Source organism: Motacilla alba, chromosome 1 (assembly GCF_015832195.1).
Source record: "Motacilla alba alba isolate MOTALB_02 chromosome 1, Motacilla_alba_V1.0_pri, whole genome shotgun sequence".
NCBI lineage: Eukaryota > Metazoa > Chordata > Aves > Passeriformes > Motacillidae > Motacilla > Motacilla alba.
In genome coordinates, this window is record NC_052016.1 from 31,971,520 (window position 1) to 31,994,818 (window position 23,299).

At 45.2% G+C, this 23,299-nt stretch overlaps 1 protein-coding gene across 1 annotated transcript in view; it reads left to right on the forward strand.

The window, feature by feature from the left end:
- The window catches only part of GAP43 (growth associated protein 43), a 57,993-nt gene extending 37,571 nt beyond the window's left edge, over positions 1-20,422 (forward strand). The window contains exon 3 of the mRNA XM_038148529.1: positions 14,429-20,422. Within this exon, the coding sequence (XP_038004457.1) occupies positions 14,429-14,517 (89 nt within the window). The 3' untranslated portion in view covers positions 14,518-20,422. The remainder of the gene's footprint in view (positions 1-14,428) is intronic.
- The last annotated feature ends 2,877 nt before the right edge of the window (positions 20,423-23,299 follow it).

Below are 23,299 nucleotides of genomic sequence, written 5' to 3' on the forward strand. Positions count from 1 at the left end.
CTTCATGCCTTTGATTATGGTATATAGCATCATCCAGTATGCATTTATACACAGAGGGCATAGTCTCATAGCCCTTGCTGTTCATCTCCTTCCTGAAGAAAACACAAGCAGTGCTTTCAACTGCTTTTTATATGAAATTTTCCCCATGTTTTTTAGGAACTCTGTTGCTTTTCTCTGCACTCCCTTAAAATCTGCAAATCTATTTTTTGAGATGGCATGACAGATAGTCTTCACATTAGTCCAAAAAAAGCTGTAACTTTTTACATGTTTCCAGAAAGGCATTATTTCTTCTGTTTTGTTCGTCATCCCAGTCCTTGCACACACTTGTCTCTTTCCTTTTTGCAGACAGCTACTGTATGAGCACAGATGACTGCAATGACTCTTTTTGTAAAGACGCTACTGAAATATTTTATTTAGCCATATGATGATCTGTGAGACTGGGCAGTGGCCAAGAGAACCAAGGAAAATGTAAGCAGTGACAGAAGGCTTACAAGTCAAGTCACTGGCATCAGCTCTGTGGGATAGTTTCCACCTCCAGTTCTGGACCTCCAATAGACCTGTGAAAGACCATATTACACAAGCTCAATTTGAACAGGTTTCTAGACACAATATTCCTCAAGACTACATTCATGCTGCAAGCCTGATTTAAAGAAGGGCTTCCTCATTTCCTAGCTTTCTTCTCTGGATATCTTCCAGGCAGAAAATAGACAAGATATTAAAAATAATGTGTGTGGGAAACCCAAATGCTAGAGAGTGCTTTGCTGTTCTTTGAAGAAGAGTCTAGTCTGGTTTTGCAGGTTACTAGAACTGTGACTTCTTTCTTACTTCTGTGTTCCCTGCCAAAAGCTCCCTTCACATATCCTTTAGCTCTAATGGCCTGTACCATTTAAGAGCCTTGGTTATATAATCACCAAATGTGAATTGGTGAAATATTTCTTTTTTCTTTCTGTATCCTTAGCTACATCAGTGTCAGCATGGGACATTGGAACAGAGTGGAAAATCTCAGCTGAAGTCCTGGCAGTCAGGAATCTACCTTGGACATCTGCCCTTTGCTAGGCTGTATTGTAGTCAGGAAAAGAGCTATGGAAAGCTGGACTGGGTCCAGGGATGTAAAGGAAAATGCTGTTCCCCTAATGACCAGAAAAGTGAGACTCAGTGCTTCATGAAAATAAGTCTTAGATAAAGGTCATAAGGTCCCAATTAGCCAGTGTTCAAAGAATGACAGACTTTTCAGCTGTACCTTGAGGCAATAGCAAATGAGTCCTCCTTTCATTATGAAAGAAAGCAGAAGGTGGAAGACACTATTCAGCCTCTCCATCTTCCTTCAGCAAAACACAGTAATTGGTAATGCTAGTAATGATAACTGGACATTCCTTGTAACCTCCAGGGCTTAATGAAGAAGAAAATCTCTCTGACATTTGGAAGAGCATCCAAATCCCAATGCTGAAGTGGGTGCAGTGGTACAGAACCATATCTGATAATGCGTTGCAGGTACAGGGAAAGGGATGGGAGAGCAGGAACAAGAGCTGTGACCATTATGCAGGAGCATTCCTCAGTGTGACTGACTTTGTGAAAACTGTCTTCAAAACTGTCTTTGCAGCTGTGAAAAATGTTTCAGAGACTTTACTTGATAACCACTTGAAGAAATGGAAGATGGAATAAAATAAAATTAAATTAGAGTTGGGGTGGTGGCAAGTACTTGTAAAAACATCTTTGATGTTCTTAAAAGCTTGGGACACACATTGATTTGGAAATGACACAAGCCTCTGACAGGGAGGTGAGAATGCAAGATTGTGTGGACTAAATCCATAACAGTCTAACTGTCAAATTAATATGGGACTCCATTCCCTCACTGGGTGTGGGCTTAGAAAAAAAAATAGTATTCCAGTTTAGACATCCTGTGTTACCTTTTCTGCTTATGCAAGGCTAGGATTTCACCCGTGATTTCAGCCTCAGTGTCGCAAGCAGTTCAGAATAACTTTTAGTCATTGGTGCTGAAACAAGGGATATGTCACAGGACACCAAACTCTGGGATTGGTTTTGCCCCCCTTCAGAAATATTTGTGAGTTGAAGGAGTATGTCTTAATCTTAGATCTGCTCAGAAATGGTCTCTATGTTTGTCCCCCTGGAAGGCACTCAGTGCAATCTTGCAACATTGGTCCTCTGCTTTTCCTTGCTGTCAGAAGAGATGGAAATCCCCCACATTCATGGGATCTGATCAGAGGGCTGCTGTGAGTTTATCTTTGGTAGGGCTGCTACAGTTCATAGGAGCAGCAATTCTATCTGGCCCTTTGTCTGCATTCACAGTCCATCATTGAACAGGTACACCACGGATCCAGGTGGTGAAAGAAAGTAACTTCTTTATTGCCAAACAGTGAGGAGGCATGAGGCTCTTGCAACTCTGTTTAAACACTGCAAACAGGCTTGGGACCTGCCTTTAAGCCTATCTTTGGGGTTGAAGATATGTTTCCACAAAGCCATCCCAGCACTGTTGCCAAGCCTTTGTTGGGAGATTTAGCAGTGTGGCCAAGCATGGTGCCTGTTTGGACTAAGCTTGACCTCTTGTCCATGGCACATCCTCTCCCAAACACAGCTGAGGCCCACCAGGAAGGCACAGGGAGGAAATGCACCGCACTGCTGCTGAGCAGCAGACTGGTCTCCCGAGACACTAACCCAGCACTGTTCACTGCACTCAATAAAGAGACAGAAAATGAGAAAGAAAATGTTTTTTTGTGCCTCAAGATAGAAATCTTTGACATTGCTGAAGCCAAATGACTATGAGAAAGATGGATGGGGTCACTGATTTTTACATCAGGGAAGAAGAAGAAAATTCCAGATGCTCCTAACTGATGTAGCATGCAACTACTTCTTGGCCTCATTTCTAGCAAAACACATGGACATGATTCTGCCAAACAGAAGATATAAGAGTTCAAACCACAACTGTGCAGGGCTTCTGAGTCCCGATAGACTGGACCTTTTCTGTCCAAAAAAAAAAAAGATTATTTCATTTAAAGGACCCTTTAATTATTTAAACCCAAACATATTATATACCATATTACTATCAGGAATTATGGGATTTTTAGATTGAAGTAGTAAGAAAATCTTTGCCTGCTCTTAGAGTAACAAGCATGTTAGGGTCCTCCCTAAATGGGACAGAAGCCTTATGCTAGGAATCTGAAATCCAGTGAGCTTTGCAAGCAAGCCATTGGGCTGCTGGACACACATTCCCCTGATCCCTCCTGCTGGAGCTATTCCACTTTGTATAAATTATTTATTGTTTGCTGGAGCCAGGATGTGGCATTTGGTCTCCCCTATTCCAGATGAGTGCCCTCACCACTGGTCTACAGAGTCAATGTTTTCCTCTGGCCCAATAAATATTTAATGGTTTATGGAAGTGGAACAGCTCCAGCAGGAAAGGAAGAGTACGAGAGACGTGTTCATTCACATGGATACTTCACAACATTGCCCTGTGACCATCAGGGAAGACCCAAGCCAAGGACCTTTATAGCAAATAAAATCAGCAGGAGGAGACAATAAGAGCACAAAATGGTGGGGTGCCACTTCCTATGCCTCAGTGCAATTTCAGAGCAATGTCAGAACAGCTCAGGCATGATGAGTTCATGTTTCATATCAGGCCCTCTCCTTGTGACCACCGTTGTCAAAATTACGATCCTCAAGCCAAAATTATGGGCCACTCCACCTTGGCCAAAGACGTGCAAACTCTGCACATGGAAGCTGTGGTAACTGGCAGCTTCCATGGACCTGTGCAGAGCTGGGCTTCATGGCAGACTTTGGCGGCACACGGGATGGTGGAGGAGCAGCTACTACTTGGTCCCACAGCTGAGTCAGGGCCAAGGAAAATGTCCTTTGATGAGGAAAAGAAGCCTTTTCACTTCAGACTAGCTCAGCAAAGGGCTGTCTTAGCTCCCTGTAAGAGTACTTTTTTCCACCATAGTGGACAGTACTGAGGAGCTATTGACAACCCAGACATTCTTGCTGCTCCAGAGAGGTGGTGCATCTTGGCTATGGCACAGTTGGCTGTGCACAGGGCATGGGGCTGCCTGGCTGGGCCCTAGGGGGTCTCCCCAGCATTTGCAGCTGTCCCACCGAGTGCCCTCATGTCACGGCCGAATTCATTATCTGCCTGATGGAACTGTTATTGTGAAAAGCCAATTAAACTGAGATGGCTACTGTGGGACAGCTGCATCGGTTCACTTGGCACAGCACTCAGAGAGTTCAGAGACTCAATAGTCCCTCTCCAACTGGGAGAAATGGTTCTCAAAACTGATCAAAAAATAAAATAAAACAGAGCTTGCCAAATTTGAATTAAAATCAGAATTATGGATGCAAACTGCTGCCACCTTCACAGAGAAGACTGGTGCTGGCAATAAGAGAACTCATGAGAGGTTTTCCAGACAGCTCCTTCCTTCCTTCCTGCTATAGAGCTTGGCTCTTTGAAAGTGGCCGGTGCCAGGCTCAGGGCTGCCCTACACCTCTTCCATGGAGCTGACCACTTACTGGGCAAGCATCACACACCTCTGGTCACAGAGATTTATTGGGGAAGAAGGTAGAAGACTACACAGCCCACCCCCATGCCTTAAGTCAAAGCAGGAGGATCTGGCCTTTCTATAATCTAGGGAAAGTGCCAGCTGCCTACCCAGTTTTGCAGGACAGGCGCTGTGACTCCTGATCTTTCCATCCTCAAGAAAGCAGTTGTTAAGAAGTCCCAGACAAGGGATTTCAAGAAGAGGGGAGAATTGCTCTGCACCACAAATGCCACTGTGATATGTCAAAATTGGTTTTTTTCCACAAGTGTATGCAGTTCAAAATGCCTCTTTCTATGTCTGGGCTTTCAAGCCTCCTCCTGATGAAATGAAAAGCAAAGGCTCCAAGGAGTTTCCCTGGGTACAACATGAAGCTTAAACTGCCTCCTGGAGAGGAGTGCCTGTGTATTATCCTGCCCAAAACACATTGGGATTCTATGGGTGTGCACCAGCCTTGCGTTTGAGAAATACTAATAATTTCTTTGATGCAAAGAGCTAGTGGTGTTGATGTTGCAGCTGCTGGGGACAGTTATCAAGAAGATGGCTGTGGAAAGCCTGACAACAGGCATTTAATAATTTTAGCATCCAATTTTGCAGAGCCTTGGTGTATGAGGATGGACAGAAACAAACTAATGATCTCTAAATGAAATTTCTCCTTCATTTAAACTCGAAATGGGAGGATGGCAAAGGGAAGAAAAAGAGACATTTTATATCCTCCCCTTGATTGTAATTCCCTGCCTTCAGCTAGATCAATATCATTTCTGCTGGAGATGGAGGCTGCCTCTGGTTTCCATGGCAATGTGGTTGTTGGAGGCTTACAGGCTCCATGAATCCCCAATTTATCAGTCTTCTAGGCTTTAATAATGGAGACCAGCAGTCAGGCAGCTTATGAATGGCACATGTCTTTTGGGCTGGGGGAAGGGAGGCGGGAGCATGGTTTGTAGTAAGGGCTGCAGCAATTTGTTTTCCTGCCATCAACAGCTGAAGGGGGAGGAATACGAGAGGAGGAGTGGCACATTAATTTTGGATGCACTGAAGGAATTTCTAGACCTTTTTGCTGCAATTACAGAAGATTTCCTCCTTTAGTTTCTTTTCCCTAGCCAGCTTTGCTGGGGAAGGGGAGGAGAAGAGCTTCACAGTCAGTCCTGTGTGAGGAGGTGGGAGGTGTAGATGGAGAACCCAGAGGCTCTAATGCTCCGCACGTTTCCTTCCTCTTTTAACCCTCTTTATTTCAGGATCAGCAGTGCATGAATGCCAGCAGTCTGCCACAGTTTCAGGTTCATTTTTATCCCCTTACTGATCCTACCACTATTGCCAGGCTTCTCAGCAGAGCTGTGAGATGGGCAGACCTCTGAGGACCTGATCTGTCTGTCAAACTTCTGTAACTTGCTGTGGTATTTTCTGGGCATCTGCTTGGCCTCTCCAAATTCAAACCTCCATCCCCAAAGGGCTGTAAGCTTCATTCCCTGAATTAATTACTTTGCTAGAAATGTCCTGGCTGTAGAACAATCTATCTGTTACTTCGATAAAGTTAAATTGGCCTATATCTATTCAGGGTATTTCCATTTCTTCTTATCTTTCTTCTGATTTCTCCCCTATAATCTCATAGGGCAGTTGCCCTAGAGAAGCTAAAGAATAAATGGATGTGTCTTAGAAAGACCTTGTTCCTCTGTCCTCTCACATGCCCTCTCTTTCTAAACCATCCTCCAGAACTTAAACCAGCAAGGGAGAAAAGATGGGCAACACAAAAGAATGCTGTTGCATGAGACAGGGACATCCTGTTTTCCAATATATGTGCCAAAAGCAGCTGTCAACTGTTACATTCCACAGCTGGAAGGAAGTTACAACCTCTATACTCAAGCTCTTTGAATCATAAGGTATTTAAAGTATTAAAGAGTACCCTTTCTGGTCTTCAGGATCTACGTGAAATCAACAGGGGCGGGGGAGAAGAGGAGTAAAGAACAACATTTGGGTAATTTTTTCTAAGGTTTTCCTCAGGTGAAGTACTGAATGCAGGAGATAGAGGGGCTGGTAGCTTGGAACCACTCCTGGAGGAGCCCTTCTGGTGCATCAGGGCACCTGAGCACCTGATTGTTCATCAGATCAACTCCGATCCCAGCTGATGGCTGGGGCCACCCTGCACAAGTCACTTCCCATTTCTCCCCTTCAAGCTCCCTGGCTGTGAAGACCATGTAACCTTGGTAGAGGTCTGTTGAGGTCACAACACCTTTGATGCTGTTTGGTAGGAGGCCACTTAATGCTTGTATAAAATATCTGCCTCTAAAGCACTCTCATCCTGAAAAAGCTCTTTTACCTTGCCTTTGGTCACTGTACTACGCAGCCTCCCACCTGCCCACCACTTTCTGGTGTGACAGAGCATCCCCACAGAAGCACCGTGGCAGATGACACTGCTGCCAGGTGGGAGCACTCTGTCCTCTCTGCAGCTGCCTTTGCTTGTAGTGTGACAGTGGCCAAGGCACTGGCCTTGCTAAAGGAGATCTTGCTGTCTGAAAACCTTACTGCTCCAGTAGACCTTCTTCCAGTTGTAGCTGGATTGAAATTGCCTAGTTTTGGGTACAGTAGGAAGGGAGTTGGGGACAAAAGTGCTGGTGATAGGCAGTGATAAATGAACAGTCAGCAGTAGGCATATCGTTTTTCCAGCTTCCATGTCTGGCTGCATCCATGGATGTGGGAAAGAAACAGCAGTGGAAGAAAGAAAGAGAGCTGCTTTCTTGTCCAGGATGGAAGAATATTTGCAAATGTAGCTCTAACAGGTTTAACACCTCACATTCACAAGGAACATCCTGCCTTTTCTCTCCCCATCCTCTTCCTCCATCACTCCCATTTCTCTGGAGACCTCGATGCTCCCTTCCCTCAGCCGAAGTTGGGGAGTTTCCTCGGCAACCTGGCAGCTGGTGTCTAGACACTGTGAAAGATGCTTTGCAATGGAGCTGTGAGCCTGACTCCCCTTGACACCCCCTCTCCCACCATTCCCTCCCTTTCCATCTACTGCACACATGGATGCCAGTGCAGGCTTGGATTTCCATGGTGGTGCTGGAGGAAGAAAGGCATGGGGTGGGATAAGAAGGAGCAGAAATCCCTAAGCCACTGGCTCTTCACCCTGTGAGAGCGCAAAGGCAGCTGGGGAGATAGAACTGTATCTGGCTGTCCTCTGAGGATTTAGCAGGATCAGAAAAAGAGGCAGATGTCCAAGCTTGGACCAAAGTTACCAGCTATAAGACTTGCGGAAGTTATAGTTATTTGGTTTTTTCCTCACTGCTGGGGCAACTGAACAATTCTTATATGGTTCTGGAAAAAAATGAGGTGGTACAGGAATAGGAGGCCCAAGCTACCATGTATTGGGGCCATATTAGCATTTTTGTTTCAACATTAACAGGCTGACTTGCTTGCTGCTTTCCAGTAATTACTGGGTGACTTCCCTGGACCTCTTGCCTGCTACTTGCACTGGGGACATTCCTCCCCACCACCTTGTTGCAGGGTGTGCCAAGGGTTTGCAGATCTCCCAGGTGCCTTGTGCTCACCAGGACCCCCAGGGCTCACAGGAATCAGTACCATGGGTCTGTCTCTACTGTGTGAGGGATTCACCAGGGATTTGGGAGAAATCATACAAGTCAGTACCCTGGACCAGACACAGCCACTTCTGTGAAATGCCCAATTCCTTCATTTCTCAGTGTTTAGCTAGGGCAGCATAAGCCTACCAGTTTTCAGAAGCAGCAAGTCAGGAGAGTAAAGGGTTTTAGCTCTGCATATGATGCATAATAGGGCTGACTGCAATGGGCTAACATGGATCAGAAAGAGAACTGTGTAAGCAACAGCTCTGAACCTGAAGTGTGTCTTGTTTCAGCAGTCTCAGACCTACCATCGTCTGCCTGGAATAGACTTCTGGCTGGCTAGAAGGACAGATGGATTGGGACAGATGAATCAAGCTGTGAAGCCTGGATCCAGATCTGGATCCAAATGTCATTAAAACTAGGAGATGCTCAGGGCAGGGATTTTAAATTAGACTTTCCAATGCTCCTGATCCTGAAAAAAAAAAAAAAAAAAAAAAAAGTAGAGTCATCTCTGGGTCATGGGAGATCTGCTTATAACAGGACAGGAAAGCCCAGACTGATATTTGGGAGCAGAGTGATGACCGGATGAGGAACAGGTTTTGAGTTCCATCTCTGCCCAAGCTGTAGCTGGCAAAGGACAGAGAAAGGAGGAAGCACGACAAATGCTAGAGAGAGCAGCGTCTGAGTAGAAGATTTGGGCAGTTCTTCTGTGTGAATGCACAGGAGAGTTCTAGCTGCACAATCAATATCAGCAATAATTATGCAAACATTGAGAAAGCAGCAAAAGCAAAATCTCTGCATCTGTATTAGAATCCCAGAGTGTTGTGCAATTTCTCGTCTCTTGGCATTGGCTGTGATAATTTAAAGATCTGCAGTGGAATAGAGACAAAAAGGAAAACAAAACCCGAGCCACCAGTCACAAAAGAAATGATCATCAGAGAGGTTGCTGCTGCTGTGGTCATAAGCTGATGTCTGCTCTGATTTAATTAATCTTGGCAAGTCAGACGGGAGCTGGGCAGGTCCCAAGAGACAGTGTTTTTCCCGGAAATCCACTCAACCTAATTTCACTAATGTAGGACAGTGGAGAGACTTGGAGGGGAGCCTGCATGCTCAGCTATTAGAGCACAGCGTCGGCAAAGGCAGCTGGAAGCACCACCATCCAGCAGGACTGCTGCTTGCGTGCCTGCCTCAGCTTCACAGCAACCAGAGCTGCATATGTTCCAGGCGTTTGCTCCCCCAGCAGGGCTCGCAGGCATGACTCATACCCTTTCCAGGAAATAAGTGGAGTGCTGAGGAGCAGGAGCTCTTTAAGACTCTATTGCAGTGGGGCTCTGTATCTCACTTCCATGATGCTCCCCAGCAGTGGGGCTCTGTATCTCACTTCCATGATGCTCCCCAGCAGTGGGGCTCTGTATCTCACTTCCATGATGCTCCCCAGCAGGTGCCAGTTGGAGCTCTAGGTGTAAAGCCTCTTTGACACAGACCCTTCAGCTGGGAAACAGACATCAGACTCTCCCACTGTGCAGCTCTACCCTTAAACAATTCTGCAGTAACGGTTTAAGGTTTGTCCAAGGCTGCCCAAAAGGTTTCTCAACTTGACTGCACTGACCAGAGTGCTAAATGGAAATGAGAACAGTGGCAGCTCAGCTCACAGATGCCTGTCTCTTTGGCAAAATTATCCTATGCTATAAGATGATCTGGACTGTGGCAAAGATTGAAACAAAAAAGGAAACTAAAATCTTAGCGCTAGAAGGGTGGGACCACAGGACTGAAGTAACCACAAACAGTGCAAGTGATGACTGGTGTGCATGAAAAGAACTGTAAAGGTGGTCATTGCAAGCACAAACTAGGTTGGTTTTGTTGTTAGTTTGAGACAATTTTTTTTTAGCTTTCTGATCTAGCCATTCTTGCTTTTCGCTTCAGGACTGAATTTGGTTTTGCTCCCTCCCTCAAAGTTTGAAGGTTTTTGTTTTATATTACAGCTCCTCCTTGCCTCCTCCTCCACTCTCTCATTTTCTGAGTTTGGATCTTTCTTTTTGCTTTGTAGCTGGAGTGCTCTAGAACAAATGTGAATGTCTCCACCTTGGCTTGCTGCAGGTGTAGATATTCCCAGGCTGCAACTTGTCCTAAAGAGGCATCCAAATAAGACAGGTTAAAAGAGTCTTAGAAATGTCGTATTTATTTCCACTAACTCGGAAGGAAGGAGAGGATGAGAAGATCAGCTGCAGATATCTCTCTGTAGATATCTGGAGTTAGGTGAGATGTCCATCCACTCTGACTTCAGCTTTCTCATTTCATGATATCACCACCTGCACATTGATGCTGCCCCATCCAGGCCCACCTGAAGAAAGAGCTCATTGCTTCCTGCTTGTTCTGTCCCTTGCAAGTGGATACAGGGAGCTCTGATTGTGTGGGCAGGAGGAGATCTCACAGTGCTGGCATGTTCAGAAGGGAGGCAGCTTTAGACAGGTGGAAGTTTGGCTATGCAGGATGAAATGCTTTTGTTCCCAAAGCAGGGGATGGCCTGAATTCACAACCACTTTTTTGTCACCTTTGCAACAAAGTACAAAGTGAATGAAAAGTGCCCAAACGATGCAGTTCTGGCTGTATAATGGTATCTGTCCTTTGCAAACCCAAAGGTATGATATCCCAGAGTTCAAAAAAACGGAAAATCAAGACTAGTATTGGGTAAAAAGCAGTGTAAGAGATATCCTCTCTGATGTATGGAATCTCTAGGACACTTATCTGCTAATCTCCCTGGGAATACTGTGCACTCTTTTGCTGGGACACTGAAAACAAGGCTGGAGAAAGCCCAGAAAGCATACTGCAGAAATAGCCTGCATTAAAAAAAAATTGGTGAGTCAGATAAAATGTCTCACCTTTCCTCATGAATCAGTTTTTTGGTGCTGAATTCTTTTTTCTTTCATGATATTGCTTCTTGCTAAAGTTCATTACTACATAATAACACCAGGTTGCTTCTTTTCCCTCATCCCAAAGATCGAAGAAATGCTAGTAAAGCTGCTAGGAAATAAGACATAGCTTAGCAGGGTGTAGCACTACACAGAGTCTTTTCCCTTAAAGCTTCAAAATCATCAAAGAGAAGAGAGGGAGAGTGATTCACTGAATTTTGTGTGATAATTCTTATTCAAAAAGCTAGAGTTCTTGTTTATACTTGGAATATGCACAGTCCAGCATTTGAGTTGTATGATCCCTCTCTGTTGACTTGAATATGTGATGAGTGACCTTAAATTGTTCCTGCTGCTCCATGATCCTTATTAGCCCAGTCTCTTTCATCCATGGCAGAAATCAGTGCAGTCTCTGGCCTTCTTCAGCAGAGATTCATCGGCCTGCCACTATCTGCTCCCCAGAGAACATTAATGGGGACAGTGAGGCACCTCTGTGCAATTCCTCTGCCAGCCAGGGATCTCTAGGCGCCATGGGTACTCCCTGGAAATTAGATTTGCCAGTGTGGTGAGCTAACACGGAATAGACCATGGCAGAAAATTGTGTTTCAACTTGCCTGCTTATCCTAAGAGCATGGACAGCATAGGAACAGTGGGAGCTAACCAACATCACTGCCAGCTCCTCCACCTTGAGTGTGAGCAGATTTCCTGCCCATCCTTCCCGGAGTGCTGTCAAGAGCCCACCACTGTAGGAGCTGGACTCCACTTTCAGCTGCTGATTAACAGGGCATCTGTGTGACTTGGTAGCACAGCAGATGTGCAGGAGTCTCAGTGTCTGTCTCTCCATCCCTGTGCTTTTTGTGTTATGTGCCTGTCTGTTGTGCTGTCCTGAGGGGGCTGTGGGACTGCTGGCTAAAACCTGTGCATATTTTTTGGTAGGAAGACACAAAAAGTTTTAAACACAGTGAAAAGCAGTGCCAGACATGGGCTCCTGAAGCCACATTATGTCTCTGTTTCTCTTTCATTCATCTTCCATTCATATGAGAAAACCCCAGAAATTCTGCCTTACTAGAATCTATCAGAGCCATGTAAGAAATCAGACTTTGCTGCTGGCTAACAATAGTCTTTTCACTCAAATTTAGGGGTAGATAGTTGCACACTGGGATTCTACTCTTAGCTTCGTAATTCAGTGTGTCTCCTGCTATGAATGCCTTGAAGAGCAGCATTAAAGGGACTCTCCTCTCTCCCAGTGATCAAGTCATTCAGGAAAATTAAAAAAGTAGGCCAAGTATTGCCTCCCAATGATACTTATTATGATCCTATTTTAATCAGTAGCCTATTTTGTCTCTGGTCTGTGGTGGTAGCTGTACCAGATATAGATGGAGTCCTTGAATAGCGTCATGCTTAGCTGTTCTGTATCAAGGGAAGGAAAGTCCACAGATGTTTTTGCTGGCGGGGTTTGCAGAAGCAGAGGCTCAGGCCATGAGGATGTTCCCACAGAAATTTTTCCTTCTAGAAAATCAGCACTCAGAATTTACTAAGATAAAAAGTATTTGAAGGTCCAGAAGCAGAGCCTTTAATGAAGATGATTCAGAATGGAAAGTTGCACACAACTTAAAGGTGATCCATAAGGAAGTGGTGCTTAGAAGCATGTTTAAAACCTAGGCTAAAAGAGCTGAGGGGAAGAGGGAAGTAGGAATGTAGCACCTACTGCCAGTATTGGAAGCAAATACAAGTCTGCCATCTGATGGCATCAAATGGACCAGGCTAAAATGCGTGAATGGCGTTGTCAGTAAGGAAAGTTTCACATCCCAGTTAGCATTCTCCTGAAACATGGGTATGACGATGCCAATCCTCACAAACTGGCAACTGAACATCCTCACTGTTATGCTGACAGCACAGGCCCTGGTGTGATTTTTGTGTACACCAAGTAGCTTTGCATCAGACAGGTCTCAGACACAGCTACCCTGTTCTGGAGAAGAGAGTTTAGCCATATGGACATAAGCTGTATGGGGCCAGTTCGCCTCGGGGCCAGGGCGCAGTCCCTGACTCATTTTATTTACTGGTACAATGTAGTTTGATAGCCCATCAGAGATGCGAGGAACTATAGGAACTATGCAGGGAACCCACAGTGCTCTCTGAATGAGATGGGTACAGTATGTGTCACACCAATGGCATGTGGTCTGTCCCACATCACCCCATCCTCCTTCAGTGCTTTTTTCTTTTCCCTGTTCTTTATCCCAAGTCTGGATTGCTGCTTGTTTGACCTCTCCATGGGCTGTGTATGTGTGAGACTGGGAGCCAGTGAGGAAAAGGGAGAGATGGCAATGGAGCAGACCAGTCACTACAGTGCACTAAGACTTTCGTGCATTATTCTATTTTACAGCTCTGCAGCTCTAGGTCCACCACCACCTTCCCCTGTAAAAAGCAATCCACACAGTACATGCACTGTTTCTGAAAGAGGCTCGGAACATGTTAGTGTACCCTGGTGAGAGCTGGGCAGTAGAAGCTCTGAGACAATTAAATCTGTCCTGTTGCAATGAAGGAGGCATAGGCTAGATGAATCCAGGAGTGAGCTCACTCCAGCTTGAGAGGCATTCCTTTCATTAGCCTTGTTCCTACTGGCTGCCTCTGCCTTCTCCTGGGTTCTGATCCTCTGTCTAGTTCATTGGGGGACAGCACCTAGCAGTAGTTTTAACTTCTCATGTGAATGGTTCCAGAACAAGGTGTCTGACTGACAGGCAGAGCCAGCTCCCAGTTATACTCAGTGCTTCCCCCCAGGGAAGCTTTGCTTTTGAAAGGAGAGACTAGAACACTGGAGATATGTGGCAACCTCTTGATGAAGGCTCCCATTCTTGAAGGCTACAGACATTTCTCTAGATCTCCATTCAGTGTGAAAGAAAGGTCTAAGTTACAGGGTATAAAATTTTTCCCTCTGGGTCTTGCAGGCTTCAAGTGTGTATAGAGTTTGTTCTTGGTAACTCTCTTTAAGTCTCGTCTGGGAGAATCCATATTGTAATTAGGGGACAGTGAGACAGTGATTCAACAGTGGTTGGTACAGTCAGTGGGTTCTGTAAAAGAGTGTGTGATCTATCTGATAAGCCAGGAGTCTAATCAATGCACCTAATGAAATGAACAGTACTTGTCTGGCGCATCAGCAGTGAGCAAGGCAGCTCCTTCAAGTGGCACATGCTTTCTGGCTGAAGGTGTTTTGTGAGAGCTTCATATTTGCCTGCTGGGCTGAACCTTGGCATGTTCTTTTCATCCTGCAGAAATTCCAGGGACTTTGAGACCTGGGTGACTTTGGAGAGAGAGAAGGCTGAAGCCATGCAGTCCATCAGGCTGTGTGCACATGCAGGATGCTCTAGATCATGGCTGACTAACACTGGACTATCTCTTTCCCCACTAGATGCTGTAGAAGAAACCAAACCTACTGAAAGTGCCCAGCAGGAAGAGGTGAAAGAAGAAGAGAGCAAGGCGGACCAAGAAAATGCCTGAACATTAAGAAATGACTCCCCATTGCCCCTCCCTCCCTCCCCCTATCCTCTATCCTTCCTTTCCACCCCAATCTCGATTTCCCCCCTTCCTGCTCACATCTGTGAGCCTGTGTCTGTCCCTCTCCCATTACCACTTAAACCCTTTTTCTCTCTGTGTGGCAAACATTTAAAGAAAAAAAAAAAAGCAGGAAAAATCCCAGTCAAACAGTGTGGCTTAAACATTTCTTTGTTTCTTGGTGTTGTTATGGCAAGTTTTTGGTAATGATGATCCAATCATTTTGGGAAAATTCTTGCACTGTATCAGAGTTCTTTGACCTGGCGCGTGCGTGTGTCTGTCTGCCCACTGCGAGCGCTCTCTCTCTCTCTCTCTCCTCTCTCTCTTCTCCAAGTGTGTGTGTGTGTGCAATGTTACGTTCATCTGAGGAGTCCAGACTTACCGAGTGAGTTAAAACAAAAGAGGGGGGAAAAAAGATTCTTTTCTTCCTTTTTCAATGTGATGGAATGAACGAAAGAAAAAACAAACAAAAGACCAAACACAAAAAACAAATGAACAAAAAAGAACACTAAACCCCAGTTTGTTTTCAGAACTAAAATAACAACTAGAAAATGTGCCAATTAGCATAATGCTTGGCTCCAGGCTCCTTTTTCAAACTGAACAATAATTATAATAAATGAGAATAATTATCATTAATACCACCGTGTCGCATTTCTATGCTGCCGTACATCCTCCTGGCCTGTGGTCATTGGTGGGCCACTTCTTGCGTGGTCCAGCTGTGCTCCTTGGCCACAAGTCAGTGACTGACTGCTCTCCTTGGCACTGCTGAGGGGATTTTAAGGTGAGCAGGCTTGGATTTTGAGCGAGATGTTAGCACTGACTAACATAAATAATGAAAGTAGCAAGATCGGTTTTAGGAAAGATCATTGAAAGCGTCCCTCTAGGAGACCTCTAGGCCCTGATTTGGGGAACTGTGGTGACCTTGGAGGTATGAGCCTGTAGAGGGACCAGCTTTGATCTATGCCCAAGGGGTAACCCCTGCCAAGGGGTGTGCCAAGGGCTGTGCCAAGGGCTGTGAGGCTGTGAGGGGACAGGGCCCTAGGACCTGAGCTTCTTGCCACAGTAGGATGATGCTCAGCCCATTGGGCTGGAGATGAAGTCCCTGAGTAGCATAGTGTGACCCCCCAAAAATGTTCTGTTTGGCAAAATAAAGTGAGCCAATTATTATTCAATATTTACTGAATAAATAGGCACATGGGCAGGACAAAGTCTAGTGGCCTAGGAGCCAGTTGGTGGCACTTTGAGAAATACCTCATTCCTGCTCCTGCTGAATCCAGGGTGTTTCACCCAGCTTTAATGAGGGCCAAGGCTTTCAGCTGTCATTTATGGCTGTGGGCTGAGCCCCACCTCCTAAATCTCCACCACTGCTTCCCACAGGTTGCGGGGCTGTTCCTGGTGCCACCCGGCCTGTCCCAGTGGAAAACTGACAGACACCAAATCCCGAGCTTGTGCAGCCATCTGGGTCTGCTGCTGTCTTTATGAACTGTGACAGAAAACAGTTAAAATACATTTAGTAATATCTGGGCTTTCATAAAAGCTAATTACTGCTCTTTCACCGCCCTGATTTTTCTAATGTGCTTTCCCAGCAGCTCCTGCATGGTTTCCTGGCTTCATTGGCAATGACAGCCAGAGTACCCTGCAGCATAGCTGTGTGATGCTGCAGGGACCAGGATTAAATTGTCCTCACAGCAGGAAGACCAAAAGATGGGAATGCTGACAGCTCTGATGTCCTTTGGTGGCCAGTGCTTCTTGGAGTGGGAGCCCCATGGCCTTCGAAGGGCTGGCTGGCACTCCTTGTCCTACTCCTTTGTTCTCCTCCATCTCTTTGTTGGAAATAGGGAGAAAAGATGAACAGTGTCTCCTCAGAAATGATCACTTTGAACGTAGACTGCTCACTGGAAGTGCCATCAAAACATGTCAGGATTCATTTCCATGTGCTTCCTGGCATTCTGTAGAAATAAAAGAGAGAGAGAGAGACAGGGAGGTTTTTTTCTAAAGAGAGGGAAAGAGAGAGTGGGAGATAGATTGGACAAAGATTTTTAAAAACAGGGATTAGAGAGATGAGGGGGGAAAAGATTTTCGAGTGGATAGATGGATGATAGGGAGAGAGAGGGGAGTATAGCTAGAGAAAGAAAGATTAGAGTGCAAAAGATGAGAGAGAGACAGGAAGAAATTAGATAATATGGAGCAATAGATGATTGATAGAGATAGTGAAACGTAGATAGCTAAAGTAGATTAGACAGACTAAATAGGTAGAAAGATGGGCTGACTGACAGATAGGTATTGTGTCATACTTCATAAATGATATATATGCTAATATTCCCATGTCATGATGGGTGGTAAACCCTGAGACACCTTCCAGCCTGACCTCAACTCAGCAAATGTAGCGCAGACATCAGGCATTGCTTGGACCGTATGTCAGGTCTCACCACCCTATCCATGTCTGCCATGGCAGCAGCAGGGTGTGGATGGTGTTTGGGAGGGAGAGCTCTGAGGGATACGGGGCTGAGACATAGGGAGGAGAGGTGTACAGTATGTTTGCTGTTCGTAGCACACAAGGGGCCCAGCCCAGCACAGACACTGCAGACACCCTGTGTCTCTAGCACCAGCTTGAGAGAACTGAGGTTCAGCTCTCAGGATTTGTGGGAGAGGTGTTTGGGAGGAGCCAGGAAGGAGGGGCCATGATTTTTGTTTGGCCTTATATCCTGTCATGACCATTTTAAAAGGTTTTCTGTCTTGCCTGTTTCTGCAAAGACCATGTGGCTTCCCCGCTCTTCTGATTTCAGACCCCAAAGTTTTCATCTTGCCTCCACTTTGCTATTACTATTTTTAACTTTATAAGGAAAAGAAAACCACTTCTCATGTCTTCCTGGACATAGGCCTTCCTCCCTCCTTCAAAAATGAAACAACTTTCTCTCCCCAGGGATGTTTTACCTTTGTACTTCGCATGTTGCCTCCCCTTTGGCTGATGGTTGGGGCATCGCGCGTGTTTTGTCACCGTTTGTAAGAACACACTTTGCCATGTTGCTTAGAGAACAAAGGGTTGGGTTTTGTGTTTTGGTTTTTTTCCCCCCACAAAGAGAATGGGATATGTGGTTACCAACTGCAAACCTAAATAATTTAAATACTAATTCCTCTCCCTTGGTTCCAGTTTAAAATTACTGGCTGTAACCAAACACTCCCTATCTTTATTATTGTACTGTGTCCTGATCCTGCCAGAGAGTCAGGGCAAAGACAGGGTGAGAGAGAGCACAGAGGCAAACCCTGCCTTGAGCAGGCAGTGGTTTAATGTGTAATACACAAGATTTGTATAGGAAGCTGGGCTGTCTTCAGGGTACAGGAAGAGAGCAGACAAAAGCATTTGGATTTCCTTGAGTTGCCCCTTCAGCTAGATTTTCAAGGGCTAAAAGGAAACACTATAAAGGATGCATCATGGGATGGAAACTGGAAATAGAACAAGGGTATTTGAGGAATGATTTTTCTAGCAAGACATCAAGAGAGCTGAAAGCAGAAGAGGCAGGAGGTCCCATAAGTAAAGAGTGGGGCAAAGATTCGTCAGCAGAGTAGTTGAAACTTTTCTACTGCTCCTGCTGTAACAACCTACAGGAATTCCCCAGGGAGTATGTATCTAATTCTCTCTCCCTGAAGAGGATATAGGTTTGCCTGGAGGTGCCTGTGGTTGTTATTTTGTGTAAGAAAAGGGCAGGGCATGTCAGAGTGACTCACACTGGGAATATGGTGCCTGACTTCCCCATGCAGTGCTGTGGAAATTCAGACTCCTAGAGGGGCTGTTTCCATGTCCCTGTCGTAAGATACGCTAGTGACCCACAGCTATCCTGAATGCTCGTACTGGCTGTAGGCCAGCTCTTGACATTTCACTACTACATTTCACTAGACTAAGCTTTGAAAAAGTGAAAAAAATTCCAACATAAACTCCCCATCAATGCAGTAGATGGCAAGCATGAATTTGGTCTGCTTTGCAATGCTTGTGCCATTCTAACTGTCTGCACTGATAGCAGATGAAACCCCACAACCCTTGCAATAGTTGCATCAGCTAAGGAGCTTTTCCATGAGCCACATTCCAAAGGGAGGGGAAGGGCATCCTGCTGAGATCTTTTCAGACCCAGTGTTTTCCAATCCTAAACCCTAATGCAGCCCCATGAGAGGCTTTAGCCAGAAGGAACTCACCCGTGGTGAGTACATAAACAGCATTGCTTGGGAAACATGTTACTCTAGATGAAATAAATAGTCATGAATGATGGAGAGGAGTTTAGAAAAAAAGGAAAGAATAAAAAAAGGAAGAGGGAATTCATACCAAACTTCCCACAGGAGTTATTTCTTTATTCCTGTGGTGTCCAAACAGCAAACTAGAACTTGTGAGTTTTCATACTGAAGGTCTGCTGCTTGTCATAGGTGTCTTAGGAAGGAAATTGAGTGGCTGTGTTTTGCAGAGGTGGAGGGAAGGGTTTGAATGAATGTTTTTGTGGTTCCTCTTGGCTAAGAAGTCCGCTAGGTGGTCACCTGCAGCTCAGCGGCACCACAGGTGACGTTGGGGGTCCTCTTCCAGGCCTGTGCTCAGATTCCCTGCTTTTCTGCATTGCCACATTAGCACTTTCACTGGATATTTAGAGCACCTCAGGACTGGTTCTCCTCTCGCTCACACTGGGGTAACTCAGGAGTCGCTCCACTGGAACCAGTGGTGTTAATCTGGTGTGAAAATAATGCGAGAGGAGGATTCAACTCCTCGGGGGGGGGATTTTCCAGGTCCCCGAGGGGGAAAAAAATCAATGGGAGTTACATGTTTAACTGCCACTTGTGCCTGTGAAAGTCTGCCCCTTATCTACCTATATGTATATAGGGTACAGTTTTCAGAATAACCTAAGTGACATGGGCACTTGAGAGCACACATTTCACTGGCTTTCAAAGAGACGCAAGTTCCTAAGGCCCAGATGCTGAAGGATGTCCAAACTCCTCTCTGCAGCACATTTGGGGGGTCTCAGGCTTGAAATTCTCGAGTCATTTCCCAAAATGGAGTTGAAGATCATGAGTCATTTAGGTGGTCCTGAAAGCGCTACCCTCTATCCATTTTTCAGGGTGTTGATCTCAGGTCATGTATGAGCCTGCATTCTTACCTACAATGCTTTATTACTACATTCTTCTGTTGAGCAATACTTGGAAGAAGAGGTGAAGGTCGAGATTTGCAGAACAGGCTAGTGACCCCAGTGGCTCACATCTGGAGTGCCCAACTTGAGAGACGCCTCACTGGGGTCCAAGCCATAGGTCCCCTGTATGCTCTGAACATCAAGATTCATGTATTACACACCCAGAACCACTGGTCACTTCTAAAAAAACAGAAATCACAGCCTGAGACCTAGACTACTCTCACAAAAGAAAATCCCAGGTGAACTGTTCACCTGATAGTTTGGTTTTTCTGCTCATGCCTGTTCCCAATGAATAAAACAAATCCCTGTGCATCACCTAAGCCCTATTTTGAGGAGTTCCACTGGCATACAGCTGAAGTAACAGTAATAAATCGGGGCCTGAAGAAGGTGGCTACAGCCTAGAGAGTATCAAGAACTGTGATGTGTCTGGAAGCTAAAAAGAGCAGAATTTGACAATTAGAGCGGCCCATTTCCGATGCTCTTGTGTGAGGATCTGGAAAGAGTCTCTCACTCATTGTACTTGTGCATTATGAATGTGTCCATCTGCAGAGATCTAATGTACACATATGTCCTGAATATTGTCCTAAGGTTGCAAGCTTCAAAAATGAGCAGAAAACATTCCCGAGAAGTGAGAATAATACAGATGTCTGTATTTGAAAAATTGGTTCAAATAAAGTCTCTCACTTATAGATACGTGTAGTTGTGTGCAATTATTTGCTCCTGGAACAGAAATTGTTCCCTTGTGTAGGACTTTGATTCTTTTACCAAAAAAAATCTCATTTCATTCTCCCTTGACCTTCTCAGTCAAGTCCTACTACTTGGAAAAAATGCTTTCTACTTATTCTGTCTGGGTAAAAACCTATGTTACATTGAAATGGTGAAGTAAAAGGCCATACAGGCCAGTATGCTTTTATTGTGCTTAATATCCCTTGAGGTAGAATATCTAACTGGCTTGATGGATGATGTGGTTGCCTGTGCAAAAGTCCTGGGTTTTTATGTAGCATGACACAGACATCCCCACAGACGCTCTGACCCAAGAAAGGCCTGTGGCTGTCTGGGCCCTGCCTGGAAACTGCCTGGAAAAGGCTGAACTGACAAACCCTGTGCTTGGGCACCACCAAGCAGTAAAATGTCCATGGCCATATCTGGGCCTAGGATGTTCTGAGTCAGGGAATCTGCTTGGATGTAGAAATGGGAATGGGCGTTACTAACCAGTAGTGGTTGGACCTCTGGGGATCATCCAGGCCAACCCCTCTACGAAGCCAGGGTCACTTAGAGCAGGTGGCACAGAAGCCAGAATGTCTCCAGAGAGCGAGAGTCCACGATCTCCCTGGGCAGCTGTTCCAGTGCTTTGCCACCCTCAATGGAAAGAAGTTACGCAACCTTGTGAAAGTTTATCCAAAGATATCAAATTCCTCACTGGATTTAAATCTTCAGTAGCTCATTGGGAAACTCCAGAAGTTTTTGAGAGAGAAATATATATTTCAGCAGCTAAGAAGCCCCACCAATTATTTCTTTCAGTATCAAGTTTGTGCCAAATGCAATGGTATAAGAACAGAGCAGGAATTGCTGCCTGGGCTGTGCTAGGCTTCTGACTTAATCCTGAGCTGTATCTGACAGCAGCTCAAGAGCAGAGCTGAAATCAAGCATTTTTGTAACATCTATTCATCTCAGGAAGCTTTACAACCACTGTTTAGAAATCAGTGCAGCTCATCTATGAAATACAGCAGCTGGCTTAGCAAGGGCCCAGAAAATTCCTGATGAGGCTCCAAGGAGCTGCCTGGGAAACAGAGCAGACCTCAGCACCTCACATGGGTTCCGGACAAAGTGCCAATTTACAAATGACACAATTAGATGTCTGTATTCTTGTATGTAATCATCAGTTGCCTTGTGGCTTCTCCAAAAAAGGCGTGGACTACATCTTGTGTGCAAACAAATATTAAGCATTCAAAATCAAGTGGTTTCAATTAGCCACATTGCTGGATTGCAGGGATCAGCCCTGGCAGGTTATCTTTGCTTCTATGGGGCAAAACACCTCTAAAAGGACCTCTCTCCAAGTAAATGGTTGCCTTGAGGTAGCAAGGCTGCCTTGCACTTTTTTATCTGTGGCACAGCAGAGGGGGAGGGTAGGAACTGAACAGTTGGCCCTGGGCATGTGTGTCAGCTGAATGTAAAATTCAGCCTAATGTAAATTTCCTCTGAGACTTTCTAACAAGGCACACAAACTTTGCCCTGAATGATTTCCAGAGTCATACTCATGCCACTGCAAGAAGAAATAAACTTTCAGCCTGATTTGTAGAAAATGGACCCATGACTCACCTTGGGTGTTCAACCTCTTCCAGTTGCCCAGGTGAACTCCCTTTGGATATCTTGCCACATCCATGGACTACAACAGCAAACTTCCCCAGCTTCTGAGTGAGCAAAGTGTTTCCCATTCCTTTGGTGTTCCCCTGGCTTAGCCCACTCCGGGCTGGGGAAGACCTCCTTTCCTCGGGGGAACTGCAAGAGGAACTTCAGGTTTTCCTGGTTTTTGACAATGCCAACAGCTTCACAGCACACTTGCCACCTTTATTTCTCTAGTGAGGTCGCAGGCAAAAGACCATTGTTTCTCATAGAATCACTCAGATTTCTAAGTCTGCTTTCCTTTACCCAGCAGGGTATATGAAGCCCTCTGTAATGGACATTTACAGTCTCCCAATCTGCAACACTTTGCCCTTTTTAATCAGTATACAGAACTGTCATCAAGTCTGAACAGGGCTACTCCCTTGTTGAAGATGAGCAGAAAAAGTGAAAGGAAATGATGCACTTCTATTCCTAAGATCACTTTTGTTTATTAAAAATGAAATTACTTTTCTCCGTGTAAGGCCACTTTTATATATTAAAGAGGAAATACTTTTCCTCTAGCTTGGCATGAAACTGTGAACATTAATAATAAGAGAAGCAAGGAAGTGAAAGCCCATTTGTCTCAGAGGAACACCACTGTGGCTGAGAGGCAGGGTTTGCAGAAAGGTGGTAGCTTGTACAAGACAGACTGGGGTACTTGGGTCTCTGCAAATGCATCAGCCTACAGCACAAACTACAAGCTGTATATAGCTGGAAAGGCACTGCTTAATTTAATTATGGTAGTTGGTTAAGCAAGTTATTAGTAATATGTAATTAGCATTTCAGGAGCAATGGGTGGATGCTAAACCAAGAGAGAGAGAAGCTTCATTATCTGTGGTGAGAGAGAGGAAGGGTGGTACAGGTCATTGGTGGCTGCATAACAAGGAAGAGTTAATTGGGGTGAACTGAAAACTGCTGGTGAGGCCTCTCTCTGCTGAGCCCATAATTATGCTTTTCTTACCTTGAGACAGTCATCTTCTGAAGGGTTTTGTGGCCATCCTTAGGACCTTGAGACAGAGAGGGAAAAACAGTTTCTCTCACTGGAGGTGAGGTCTAATGGAGGGAGTTTCATTTTCCCCCTCTACACTGGGTGTCCCCATCCTTAGCCATTTATATGTGTACAGTCTGTGGCTTAAATTCCAATGAAGCCTCATTCAACACCTGTCTGTGCAGCAGTTCATTGT